We start from the raw sequence: 13700 nt of genomic DNA, 5'->3' as shown, positions 1-13700 counted from the left end.
TCCAATATGTGGCAGATAAAACTAACATCAGAGGCAATGTAGGCCCACTGAGGAATGAGGTGGATGCCCTGGTGACAGAAGATACAGAGAAGGCAGAGTTACTGAATGCCTTCTTTGTCTCTGTCTACTCTACCAGAGGCTGTCCTGAGGAGCCCCGTACTGCTGAGGCCCCAGAGGAAGGCAGGACAATGGAGGAGTTTGCCTCGGTTGATGGGGACTGGGTTAGGGAGCAGTTAGGCAATCTGGACATCCACAAATCCATGGGTCCGGATGGGATGCACCCGTGGGTGTTGAGGGAGCTGGCTGAGGTCATTGCTGGACTCATCATCTGTTCTGTCTTAACGCAGTGATCTTGCTAATGGCTCTGCTTTGCTCTTTAATTCTTCAGATATATGCAGTCTTTTTAGTTGCTAACTTTTATATTTTAAAAGCTTGCTTATGTATCTTTAATCGTGTGGGGGCACTGTCAGCTCTGATATAAAGTTTATCCCTGCTTTTGAATCTATTATTTTGTGCATTTATGATTTCTTGCCATAAACAGCAAGGCGAATAATATTTCCAAGTTTAGTGAAGATATTTGTGTCTATTAGTGCAAAATAGGTTCAGTCTGAGTAAACAGAATCCTCAGAAGAGTGAGCATAGCAAAATATGTTCTTACTAATTATATTTCTGTTTGTTCAGTGTGGCTTCTTTAATATTATGCAGTCTCTTTCTTTTTGCTTGCTACGCTAATGACTTCACTGTCCTCTCCCTTCAACCTGTCCTGCTTCCTACTTCCGTCTTTGGCTTTGGTGTACATGAAATATGAACACAGACGAAGGCCATTAAGCTATAGAACTTCATTCAGTGAAAAACTCTTCCAGAGGACAAGGGCCGCAGGACGTGCATCAAGGTATAAAGTGTTTGTAGAGCTTCAGATTTTCAAGGTTAAAATGTGGACAAAACAAACTGTTTTGGCCATTTCTTGAACAAAAACAGAATAAAGGGATTGGCTAAGTTAGCCTAAAATATTTTGTTATCAAAAATAGATTGCAATGTTTTTATTGTTATTTAAGAAGAAATACAGTTTAAGGAAAATGCTTAATTAGGCAACTCTCTAAAGAATGTTCAAATCAGTCTAAACCTAGAAGCACAATTTCGTGTCCCTTTGGCATGCTTTCTCTTGTTTGTTTTTTGAGATCTTGGTTTTGAAGTGATTATTTTTAAGTTAGTATGACCAGTGACAACATGTTTTGCCTTTGACAGCCATGAGGGAATCATTTGCAGATACACAAACCTCACAGGTAACAAGAAATCTGGAATGGGCTGTGTAGATAAGCTCAGACATGTAGATGATGGATCAAGTGATTTCAGACTTGGTTATTTTATCAACTGAAACTCTGTGAGTTACTCCGGATCCTCCTGGTCTGTTTCAAGAGAAAGAAGGATCCCTTAGATTAAATAATCTTCATTAGTATCAAATGAGCCTGTTTCAGTTTGCATCAAAGTTAAGTATGTGTTCTTACCTGATGGTGGTGACTTCTTATAAGCTGTCTAAATCCCTTAGAGCACAGTTTAGGATCACAAAGCAGAGCCATATGTGCAGATAGTAGACTGCTTCTGAAGTAATTTAAAATCCATCTTCTTTTTATCTCATCGTAAAAGTTTTCTAGTGTCTTTATAGATACTTTAGAGACCCTAGGTAGTGCTTGCTTTTTTAAACTTGAAGACAGCTAACCTTAAAATAACATTACAAACATTCACTTAATTTGTGTCCTAGTGACTAAGAAGAGATTCCACTCTTTAAATTTTCAAACTTCAGAAAATATTTTCAAGTATCAGAATTGGTCTTGCCATGACCTTTCTCACCCATCTAGTCAGCAGTTTGGAGTAGATGTTATGCTTGCATGACATAAAACTAGAAAAATGAGTCACAGTGTTTCTTTAATTTAATATATATAAATACATGTAATTGTGTATGTACCATTAAGTGATTAACATTTTAAAGTTTGTATGAGTTTTAGAACCCTTTCAAAGTAATGGCTTGTATGCTACCTCTGTAACAATGTAACTTGTGAGGTTAGTAGAAGCCATAAGTATGTAATTAATTGCGGTACTAACACAAGTGTCTTATGCAAGTTCTTACTTAGCAATTAAATACCATCATCAGTAAGTCATTGGCCTGATAATTGATCTGTCTAATAAAAAAAGTTTTGGATTTAATGAGCTGTAGTATGAATGGAAACGGTTGCGGGAATCTTTGCACCATTAGCACCATGCTTAAAAGAGCATGACTTTGTATATGAGCATCTGAGCTACTTGTACTTTTACTTTGCATACTCAGTTTTGCGTTTTATTTCCCAAAGAAAGTTCTTCACATGACTACAGTTGTGTGATTTATTTTTTTCCTCCTTTTCCAGCTGAACAAATTATTTTGCCATGAATTCCTTAGTCTCCAGTTTAGTAAATTCAGATTAATTTTATTCACCATCTTCTTTAACTAAAAACTTTCAAGTTCCTTATTCCACAGGAAATTCGCATTTCTCTGACTGCACTAGTAACTGCTACCCTGACAGATACTGAACTTGCTTTTACTTCCCTGTCAATAGTCTTCAGTTTATAGACAGGAAGTATCAAAAATGATTGTTTGGTGTTCTGTTACAAAGTATAAAAATATACTTTGTTTATAATAAACCTAGTTTATAATAAACTGAAACATCAATTATATACATGTTTTATAGGAACAGAGTAGCTGAAATGTGCATTTGTGTGTGTCTGAATCAGCTTGAATAGTTTTGCCTTACATATAAAAAAGAAACGGCCTGTGTCAGATACGATCGCTAATTCACACTGATAGTGTCACTTCTGGTGCAAGTGTTGCATCACACTGTTAGGTGACTCAAATTTCTATGTTTTTTTAACTTGTTCTATTGTAATGGTCACATCTTGCTACAAATTCACTCTGAATTTGCCACTTCTTTCAGTTGAAGATGTAAGGTTAATTTAAATAGTAATTATCGCTAAAAAATAATTACTTTAAAATAACCTGTTTATATTATGGTTTAATCTATGCTCTGAATATTTTTTGTAACACTTTTTTCAGGCTATAGTATAATTTAATTCTGGAATGCACCCTCAAAGTTTCTGAAGACAAAATAGAGGGAGCAGATGCTGCAGACTATGTTGGTTGACAAGTTTAAATTCTCATAATCCCATCAAATTGAGCTTCATCCAATGAGAGATTTAAACTGTGAATGAGATTACTGAGCTCAAAGTTGTCACAATAATCAGAGAAAAAAGAAAATATCAGCCATTTAAAGTTAATGGTTGTACTGCCCTATGTAATGATAATGAAATGTGACAAGGTGCCTACCAATTTACTTTCTTCCATTGAATAGCTGGTGTTCTAATTCTTTGATTCTCACAACATTCTAGTTCTATATATAATTCAGCAAAAATATACTTTGATCACAGTTCTGCACATGAAGTCAGTGCTGAAGTAAATATTACAACCTCCAATAATTCATAATTAATCATTATAGTTACTGTTCAACAAGACACTTACTTGAAAACATTTAAGTTTCACTGATGTTTTTGTTATTTTTAAAACTTTAAACATCCAGAGTAGCTCATGTCATCTTCCTGTGTCTGCACGTGTGATGTCTGTTCTAGATGAAAAAACATTTCTGAAGCTCTACATGACTTTAGGCTTTTTTGACAGTTTACCATTTAGAAAAATGCAGTTTCGATTGGTTAATTTCTACATTAGACTTTTAATTTAGTTCTTAGCCCATGTTTCTCCATTTTCCACCTCTCCATTTCCCCATGTTTTCATTGCACTTGAAGTGTTTCTTACCTGCTCCTGCTGACTGACGACTTGTGCTCAATCTGTGTATTGTTTCTTGTCTGCTTTAGGTTGCCCTTCTTCTGTCTTCTAATTATAGTGAACTATGGGGCCTTTTGTGTTGAGAGCAGTGTAACTGTACACAGGTGTGAGATCAGTTGAAATAGTATGTATTTAGGGAGAAAAGTGAGAGGAGACTTCATTTTGGTTTGAATTATCATAAAGTTTTACTTAAAATTCAGAACTTCAAATATTTCAAGAGCTGGAAAAAATGTTGTTGATTGAAATGGAAGCAGGATTGGGCTTGGATTTCATATGTGTATACAAATACATAGTCTAATTCAACGGGAAATGTCACCTTAATGTTAAAAACTTTTTATTTACAGGAAATGTTACACAGTGAAAGTAACATATTCTAAGATAAAGGTTTAACTAAAAGCCCTTGAATAAATATATTTGTTTTTCTTTCTAGGCTTCTTAACCATTCAGTTTCAGTAAACACAAGGAGCAGACCAAAGCAGCCAGTGGAATCTGAAAAATGGTATTGATAAATGAATCACAGCTTTCCATATTTTATTGATTTAATTTCGATATTTATTTTGTCTCGCTACTGCCACCTTCTGTCATAACGTTTTTAATTTAAGGGAACTGCTGGAGAGAGTCCAGTGCAGGGCAACAAAGATGATCAAGGGAGTGGAGCACCTCCCTTATGAGGAAAGGCTGAGGGAGCTGGGGCTCTTTAGCTTGGAGAAGAGGAGACTGAGGGGTGACCTCATTTATATTTACAAACATAAAGGGTGAGTGTCACAAGGATGGAGCCAGGCTCTTCTTGGTGACAACCAATGATAGGACAAGGGGCAGTGGGTTCAAACTGGAGCACAAAAGGTTCCAATTGAATAAGAGAAGAAACTTTCTCAGTGAGGGTGACAGACACTGGAACAGGCTGCCCAGGGGGGCTGTGGAGTCTCCTTCTCTGCAGACATTCAAAGCCGCCTGGACACCTTCCTGTGTAACCTCATCTGGGTGTTCCTGCTCCAGCAGGGGGATTGGACTGGATGAACTTTTGAGGTCCCTTCCAATCCCAAACATTCTGTCATTTTGTGATTCCCTGAAGAATATAATTGTAGAACATGTCATAATTCATAGATACGTATGTATCAACGGCAAAATTCAATTTTTTTTTATTGCAGCAGTTCCTGCAGTTCTCAACTGTATGGCTTATCAAGATATAGGACATGATTCAGACAAATTCTGTATGCCTAACAGCTTTAAAAAGTAGCATTCTTGGTTTGAGGCAAACAAAGAGGAAGAAAAAGGAATACAGAGTAGCAGAAGTGCATAGTTGCTTTCCCTTTAGGATTTATTATGATTGGTCATGGTGTTATGTCCTTTTCACATTCAATCCCCAGCTGTTTGCCTTTTGGTACACTGCACAGCTTCTAAGCCAGCTGTCAATGTGAATGAAATGGTTGCTGGTAAGGTGATAGGAGCGAATTTCCCAGAAATATTTGGAAAGAAATATTTGAAGTGACATCAAATCTAAACATTTTTATTTTCCTGAGAACTTTCAGTAATCTCAGTCTGTATTCCAGAAGTTATTTTTTGAGATATTGGTGTTTCACTGTCCCATTTAAAATGTTTTTACCTTCCCTATTAGTTTAAGCTTCTACTTCACTGTATAGAACTAACAGTACATGAAGCATGTGACTCTTCCAAAGTTTAAAAATAGCTGTCTTATTAGCTTTGAGCAAAATGTTTTGTTGGTTGCTTTGAGAAACAAAACAATGAAGGTGCATTAGTAATCTCTCAAGATCAACATGCTTAAGGAAAAGCTTCGTCTGAATAAAGCACTGTAGCATGAAAGACCTATTGTCAGCATATGGTAAAGGAGAGTGAAACATCATTTAAGATTTTCGTCAAATGGTCATACTTTTTAGCCACATTGTGACATCCTTAAATGGCCAAAAAATACTGTAGTGCTGCAGAGAATCTGCTTTTTAATAGTCTTCACTTTTTTGATATTTTAAAGTAACTTCGTGTTATAGGACACAAAGAAGTAGTAAATTTCATAATGCCTCTCATCTTTGTTTTTAGTGTCTCAACAGATGAAGTGAATTCCCCAGTGTCCCCATGCAGCTGGCAGGTAAATATCCAAATGTAAATGTGGTGGCTTCATATTGGAGTGATTTTGTTTATTTTTGCTTTTTGGTTTTATGTAAGTTATACTTACTTGGTTTTAGTATTTCTTTGCATATAAATTTTATTGCTTCACATAATGTTATTTAAAAAAAAAATCTAAATGGTTTGAATTATATAGGCCTTTCATTCCCCATACCTCGCTGGGAAGCTTGCATGATATGATACAATTTTTGTTATTTTATATTTTAATCCATCAGGTATTTACAATTACTTTAAATGGCCCATATTCTAATATGAAGAAATAGTTGGAAATGTAGTTTTAGCCTTATCAAATGGTCCCTTCAGATTGTCTGAATTCATAATTGTAGTTCATAATAACTTGTGGTAATAAATACAAGGTATAGTTACCTTTTACATAAAAAAATATTTCTGAACCCTCCAGCCACTGGAGAACCAGAAGGATTCAATGGATGAGCAGCATTGGCCAGAAACACAGCCAGTGATTTGGCAGAATGAAGAAAGGAGGAGAAGTAAACAAATTAGAAAAGAGTATTTCAAGGTAATGGGGGGAACTGTGGGTGGGTGACGCTTTTAATGAGAGTAGGAGAAACTGTATAACTAAGTAAAAGTAAGAAAACCTCAAAGGTGGTCATGCTTTTAATTTTGTGTGTAGCCTGTCATTTTTTTATTTGGCTCTTTTGAGTTAAATAATATGTATGTATGTATTTAGGGTAATGTGAGAGTGCAGGAAAATGAGGACAAAAAAAAACAACCAAACAAACAAAAACCCCAAAACAAACAAAAAAATCCTCAGAAACAATAAAGACTTTGTTTATCCTTTAAATAGAAGGAAGTGATTTGCAGTTGTCTTCTGGTAAAGCCAGAAAATAACCTTCAGTCATTGGTCCTTCCCCATCCATTTTGAGGGATTTTTTAATTTATTTTTTTTTTTAGTGCAAGGAAAAGATATGTAACCTTTTTTTGTGCAGTATGGTTATAAAAATGATGTATGCGTTTTGGTTCTCACTGTGTAAGCTTGCATTTTAGAGGAGAAATTTTCGCTGGATTACTTTGCTGCTGTAGTGTGTACCATTGGTCACCAGATGTCAGTGTCTGCTCATTGCAAAGCAGATGGGACGCAGCAAAGGTCTGCGGGGCACAGAAAATTAGGCTTTATGAGCCATCAAAGTAATATATTCATTTGTACTGAAAACATACAGGAACTAAATCCAAGAAGATAAATATGCAGGTGTGGATATATGTCTATGTGACCTCAGAACTATGTGTACTCTGTGCGTAGTTGAAAGAAAATCCACAAAACAATGATGAAACCCTAAAACAATCCAAACAAGAAGAGTATCCCACAAACCAACAACTGATGCGTTTTTCAGTTACAGAAAAGAATGGCCGTAGGACAGCTAACAGAGGCGGTGTTTGTGCTTCACTTTGGTTTTCAAGAGAGAGGCAGGTCACCGGTGTCAGTGTTGGTCAGAAGATGTTGGAAATTCAGCTCTCTAAAGCTGTTGCATTTTACAATCCAACTGTGCTCAGTTATAACTTTGAAGAAGACAAGAGTCTTTGCGCAACTTTCTATAACACAGTTATGTTTGTATGTTTATTAATATTAAAGAGCATAGTTCTGAGTCAGGTTTTTCTTCCTTTTTAAGACATTCTTCAACTAAAACTCCTATCTGTCCCTAAAAGCCGGATGTTTGAAGGAGAGCCATCCTTCCAGTACCCAAGTTAGGCTCTCAAGTTAGCCTGTGTTACATGTTATATCGTAAAGATGGGCAGGTTGGCCATATTTATGCACAATGCACTTAGAGTTTTGTAGTGATGGATTTTTTTTTTTTTAATTCTAACTGCATGTTTTTTCTGTTTTTTTTTTGTACACTTGCTCTGCAGAAAGTGAAATACATTTATTTTCTTAAATAACCACTTTTGTAAGTCTCTTCCATCAATTCCTCCTTCATTTCCTACACTTCCAGGATAATCGGGAAGTGGGACAATGATGAAGGCAGCACACAGTGCATCAGACAGAGCCATGGAAAAAGTGCTGTTCCTAAACAGATAAAAGGGTGTGATCAGGCTTTGAAGTTGTAAAGGAAATATTGTTTTGTTTTGGTTGTTAATTTATCTTTTTTACAATGTCATATCAGTCTTTCAAAGTGTAAGCAATCTTTATGTTACATAACAAAACATATTGTAAAAGTAACTTTCACAGGTTACTTTTTTTTTTGACAAATAATGCTTCAGGGTAGCAGTTGTTAAGATCTTTTCACTTGGATCAACTGTTGTGTGCAGTCTAGAGTTCACGTTATAAGTGTATTTTGTTTTAAAATGCTCTTATTTGCTCATCAACATAATGAAGATCTTGACTAGCCTAGGAACTAGATGTTCCTTTTCTGGTTTTGCTCCTTTGATTCTGTAACATGTTTTTTTCCTCATCAGCGTCACCAGTAATAAGTAACATCTGAGTGATATCAAGCCATTTAGTTTAAATGAAAACCATACTTCCTTTTTAAAGTAATAATTGTGTGTGTTTTGCAGTACAAGTCTTCCAGAAAGAGTTCAAGTGGAAATGAAAATGATGAGGTGAGAAATAGTAATTGTGTAAAATATTTAAGAAAACATTTTTGTCATGGGTCTTTTATGAACACCTATAAGCCACAGAACAGAAGGCTAGAGTACATACACATAGACTTTGTGTTCCAAAACCATAGGAGAAACACGTGCTATACTTCTTTATTTGAAAAAAGTTATCGAGATTGTGTGCTGAGGAAAAGTAGGATATTTACTTGCTTGGGTAATATGAAAGTTAATTCACCTATCAAGCAGAGGTAATGTAAAAGTAATATTCAACATAAACAGTGAACAGTGTTTCCTAGACTTACATATTTTTAAACTGAGTTGCTGCCAGTTTGTTGCATACTTGACAAATGTTGTATGTCTCATGTATTGTGTATTTCATAATTTCATGTTTCTTGTTAAATCATAATTTTCATTTTTATAATTTCATCTCTTTGATTTCTTTTTAGCAAGACAGTGATAATACTAATGTCTCCCCACAGTCTCCTGTGTCGTCTGAGGTACAAGTTTGTGGTTTTGTTTTTCATTCAACAGACATTTCTTTGTGTACATTGCTTGTCACCAGGTTTTCCATGCAGATAAAGCTGTTAGTCTCCTTTGAAACTGCAATTAGAAATTTTTCATCATAATGAAAATTCAAAAATAGATAGAAACTAGAGACATATTACAACTTGTTTTACCTTTCCAACTACTTGGTCTCCCCTAGATTTCTTCTTTGTCCCTGGTAGCCTGGCAACTTCGGTCACTGCTTGTTTTCCTTTGTAAGGAATGGCCGTGTAGTCTCACTGTGGCTGCACCACGCTACTGACCTCTGAATAAAGCACACCAGAGGTTCTTTAACATTTCCACCTCATGTCAATAAGGAACTTGAGGGAGCAGAATGAGAACATCTTCCAAATGTAGTGAAGTGAGGTAAAATAAGGATATCTTGTGTACATACCAAATTACTGAGTGCATCTCTCTTTTTAGATGGCAAAATGAGAAAAACCTGATCTTTATAACTGGAAGCAAACATTTCTTAAGAAACACTTTGATGCTAAGCATTGGGAGCTGGCTTAGAACTCCTTTCACAGAATGGTTTGCAGTAGTCTGAACTGGCTTAGAGTAGATTTATTTAATCTGGTGCTGCTTCCTCAGTAAGATGATTTTATCTGCATGTAGTGAGGTTACTTTAATTCAATTTATTTTGTACTGTCCTCTTCAAGAAAGTCTGTTACAGTTCAGCAGAAGGACTTTCTTAGGCAAGAATAATTTAAAAATCTATCTTGATGGGAACAAAAGTTATTTCTTTTAATGAATGGAAGGAAATTGACTTTCTCTCTTTTAACAGGATTATGAAAGAACAGATAATAACACTCATGGTCCATTTGGTCTCAAACCAAGGTCAGGTAAGCTGTTGTTCTCTAACATAGCATGATAGAACAGATGTTTATTTCCCAGTCTGGAATAGATGGTAAGGATAGCAGATGTATGAATTGGAATGAATATGAAGAGATGCCACAGTACAGCAATCCACTCAGTGTACTTATCACAAGCATAGTACTGGGAAAGACAGAGACAGCTGCTTTGCCAAATGAATAATTGAAAGTTCCCCAAGTTGCACAGTGATTTTTTTTTTTTTTTAATTATTTCCCCCCCACACTGATTTATTTTGAGCATATTTAGTCACTGTCAAAGAACAGAGAAACAGTGTACAACTGTTCTTGATTCCTGATGGCTGAGGCAGGAGGGCTTCCAGAGAAGATCATTTTTATAATTTGTCCTATGAAAGGATGCTTTGAGCAGAGCTTTGCCAGGAGTTTTATGGCTTAATGCTTCGTTGCACCCTGGCCAAGACTCTGCTATACCATCATAAGGAAGTTCTGTTGTCTAAAACAGACTTTGTCCTCTGAAATCTAGGTAGAAATAATACAGGTTTGTTTTTTTTTTTTTTTGCAGTTAGTGTTTTGTAGGTGTCTTATGTGAATACTGGATGTCAACAGTGTAAAGCAGTTTGGAAATGCCCTTTTCCAGTTAATACTACTCTTCTCTGGTTTTAAGGGAACAGTCTTCATGCAAATTCATTGGGAAAGAAATATCTCAACTTTCCAGTTAAATTTCATTTAGTGTTTATGGTAGCAAAGCTTGACTGTCAATATTATTAGTAGCTTGTGAGCCCGCAGTAGCAGAGTGTGTCTGGCTCAGGTCATTGCAGGTGGCGTCTTGAGGGCTTTTGAGTTGCCTGAGATTTGTAAGCAGTTGTGTGACCCTTCTGTGCCAGGTTAGTTGTGTGGACCAGGATGTGCCTGGCTGTGACCATTTAGAGGCTTCTGAGTTATCTACACTTCTGGCTGCAGGAAGGTGCAGATTTGATAGGAGGCAGCAGGCTCGTTAGGATTTCGCAGCTCATCTTTTCTCAGCAGTCGGCTTCCCAGGAGCCAGCTCAAGTCTGTGAAATAGCAGCACCCCTTTCACTCAGTTCTAGGAAAGTGAATGGCATTTTGTTTCCTAGTTACAAGCCAAAAGATGCTTCCATGGATGCTGTTGGTAACATGCAAGTGGATTTTTTGGTATACAAACTACATACTGTCATAATGTATAAAATCAGGTGTTTCATATTTTTTAATTAGTTCTTTAATAAGCAATAACTGTTTCTGCATATGCACACCTAACATACATATACGTGCGCACGCGCATATGCTAAGTCTTTCATTGTAATTTATATCAGGGAGTTCTGTTCCGTTTTTTAGCCTCCGGGAAGTCTTCATACACTAATAATACTTTTAAAGCTAGATTGCAAGATGTGCTTGGAAAAGTGCATATGGAGTGTATATCTCAAACAGATATTTGAATATTGAAGTAAATTCTGTCTCCATGTTTTCTAGTTACCCATTTGCACATAAGTAGTATGATCTGTGTATTTTATCCAAAAGATAAATTCCATAGACAGCATGTTTTACATCCAAATACTTACATGTATTTGTTCTGAAAAGCTGTGCAGCTTTTTTCCCTTTTGTTTTTTAATCCTTGGTGGTAGATTTTTAGTCATTGCAGATTTCTAATCTGAATTCTGAAAACTCACTTCACTAATGTTTTATAGCTTTCAGCCGTGCGTCTCGCCAGGACTATGGTGCAGTGGATCCTGGATTTACAATGAGGAGGAAAATGGAGCACTTAAGGGAAGAAAGGGAACAAATAAGACAACTTCGCAATGTATGTACCATTATTTACTGTATGAGGGCAGTGCATTTAGTTTGCTGTCTACCACAATTTAAACCTTTATAATAAAGGCCTGCAAATCATCACAGTTGTAGGAGGACATCCTGTAGTGATCTTTCTTCCCAAGGAATTTGATGTAACAGGCTACACTGGCACTGGTTTTGTTATAATCAAAATACCAACCAGGAACTAAAGTTTGTTTTTTTTAAGCTGGAAGATAAGTGAAATGAAAAATGATTTTTTTTTTTTTTTAGGTTTCAGGTTTTCTAGGGAGACAATAAGTCTGCTATTTGCTGTGTTTGCTGCTCCTTGACTTGAGATTTGAAGAAAGATGGTCATAGTCTCCTGGATAGCCAAATGCTTTTTGAGTGTATTAATACAAAGTTGCTGCAAGTTTTACAGTAGTGAATGGGATCTAACTTTCAGGCTTCCAGTAACTTGTTTTGTGTATAGTTCTGTTGTCAAGATATATAACAGTTGAAGTTAACTGTAAGTCACAGTGGCTCTGCTCTCCAGGGCAGTGCTAATGTGGGGTGTGACTTCTGTGAAGGCTGTTTCTGTCTTGTCTGGTTCACTTCCTGAGCAGTGAGGGTTTGTTGGGAGGTGGGAAAAAACATTCCCCGCTTCTCTTTTCTGTTGTGCAACCCAAGTGTGGGTACTTCTTGGGTACTCTTTCCTCAGCCATTTGCACAAGTGAAATAGCCATGCCCGTAGTGGTTGTGTTCCCCTCTTTTTCCCTCCTTCTCCTTGTTAAATTGTGTATGATTTCAACCTGCAAAATCTGCAAAGTAACAGTTAATGAGGTATTCAGCCTAACATTTGTCCTTAAATTCTGTGCTTTCCTGTTAATGATTAGTGAGTTCATTACATGGCTTTGGGAGATAAGTATCATGGTAGTTGTTGGCTGAATGTCTTTCTCAATGTGAGAAAAGGATATTTGTATTCAGTAAAGTGTGAGCTGACTCCATTGACTTCACTTTAGTATCAAAATGTCCCTTTTAAAACTGAATGCTTTAAAATACACTGGATTTAAAATTAAAAATGAGTTAATGTTGAAAGTAACTTACTTATGGACTTTTTTAATAGAATCTTGAATCGAGGTTAAAAGTCATTTTGCCAGATGACATTGGAGCAGCATTGATGGATGGAGTAGTTCTTTGCCATTTAGCCAATCACATAAGGCCACGTTCTGTTGCCAGCATTCATGTACCATCACCAGCAGTGGTAAGTCATTTATCTCACTTCTGTTGCATCTTACATGAAAACAAACATTTGGAGTTTAATACTAAAATGTTATGAATCATGTTTACCATATTAATTGACTACATTCTTCACTTCAAGTTTTCTGCAGGAAGCATCAAACAAGGCTCAGCAATTTAGTTTAAGAGGTGTTTTCATATACTGAGTCTTCATAGAACTTGTTTTGTGTTCTAGCAAGTGTTGCTGAGTTTGCATCAGAAATATACAATCCTTCACGAACGTGTGGTGAAGATCTAACATTCTGTCTTTACAGCCTAAACTCAGTATGGCAAAGTGCCGAAGAAATGTTGAAAACTTCCTTGATGCTTGCAAAAAATTGGGCGTTCCACAGGTATACTAATTGCTTTATTAACTAATTATTAATAACCATAGAAAATGTCAGCAAATACTGAAGTTGGGTTTTTGGGGGCTTAATTCAAGAAACAATAGTGATTATAACACTGACCAAAGAAGATGAAGATATGAAAAGAAGTCCTATTTCTAGCATGTGGCCTGAACTTGAGGGAGCTATTTTATGGGTTTGTAGTCAGTTATTTACAGTAAGCATAATACTGACTTCCTTGTAAAATAAATTATCTAGACAAAAGAATGCATGAGAGAGGATGATGTTGTAATATTTGAAAGTCTTGAGTTTAGCAACCCACTTTGGCATGAATTTTAGTGTCTACCTAGGAAAAAATCCTGCCATTAC

At 36.2% G+C, this 13700-nt stretch overlaps 1 protein-coding gene across 1 annotated transcript in view; it reads left to right on the top strand.

The window, feature by feature from the left end:
• LRCH2 (leucine rich repeats and calponin homology domain containing 2) overlaps positions 1–13700 on the top strand; it is a 47867-nt gene that overhangs the window by 27574 nt on the left and 6593 nt on the right. Inside the window, exons 12-20 of the mRNA XM_082062108.1 lie at positions 4296–4364; positions 5918–5966; positions 6405–6521; positions 8513–8557; positions 9001–9051; positions 9882–9939; positions 11631–11743; positions 12836–12973; positions 13263–13340. Coding sequence (XP_081918234.1) covers positions 4296–4364; positions 5918–5966; positions 6405–6521; positions 8513–8557; positions 9001–9051; positions 9882–9939; positions 11631–11743; positions 12836–12973; positions 13263–13340 — 718 coding nt within the window. The remainder of the gene's footprint in view (positions 1–4295; positions 4365–5917; positions 5967–6404; positions 6522–8512; positions 8558–9000; positions 9052–9881; positions 9940–11630; positions 11744–12835; positions 12974–13262; positions 13341–13700) is intronic.

This window comes from Streptopelia decaocto, assembly GCF_964273445.1.
Source record: "Streptopelia decaocto genome assembly, chromosome: 10".
In the NCBI taxonomy this organism is placed as follows: domain Eukaryota; kingdom Metazoa; phylum Chordata; class Aves; order Columbiformes; family Columbidae; genus Streptopelia; species Streptopelia decaocto.
This window is presented reverse-complemented; position numbering and strand designations above follow the sequence as displayed.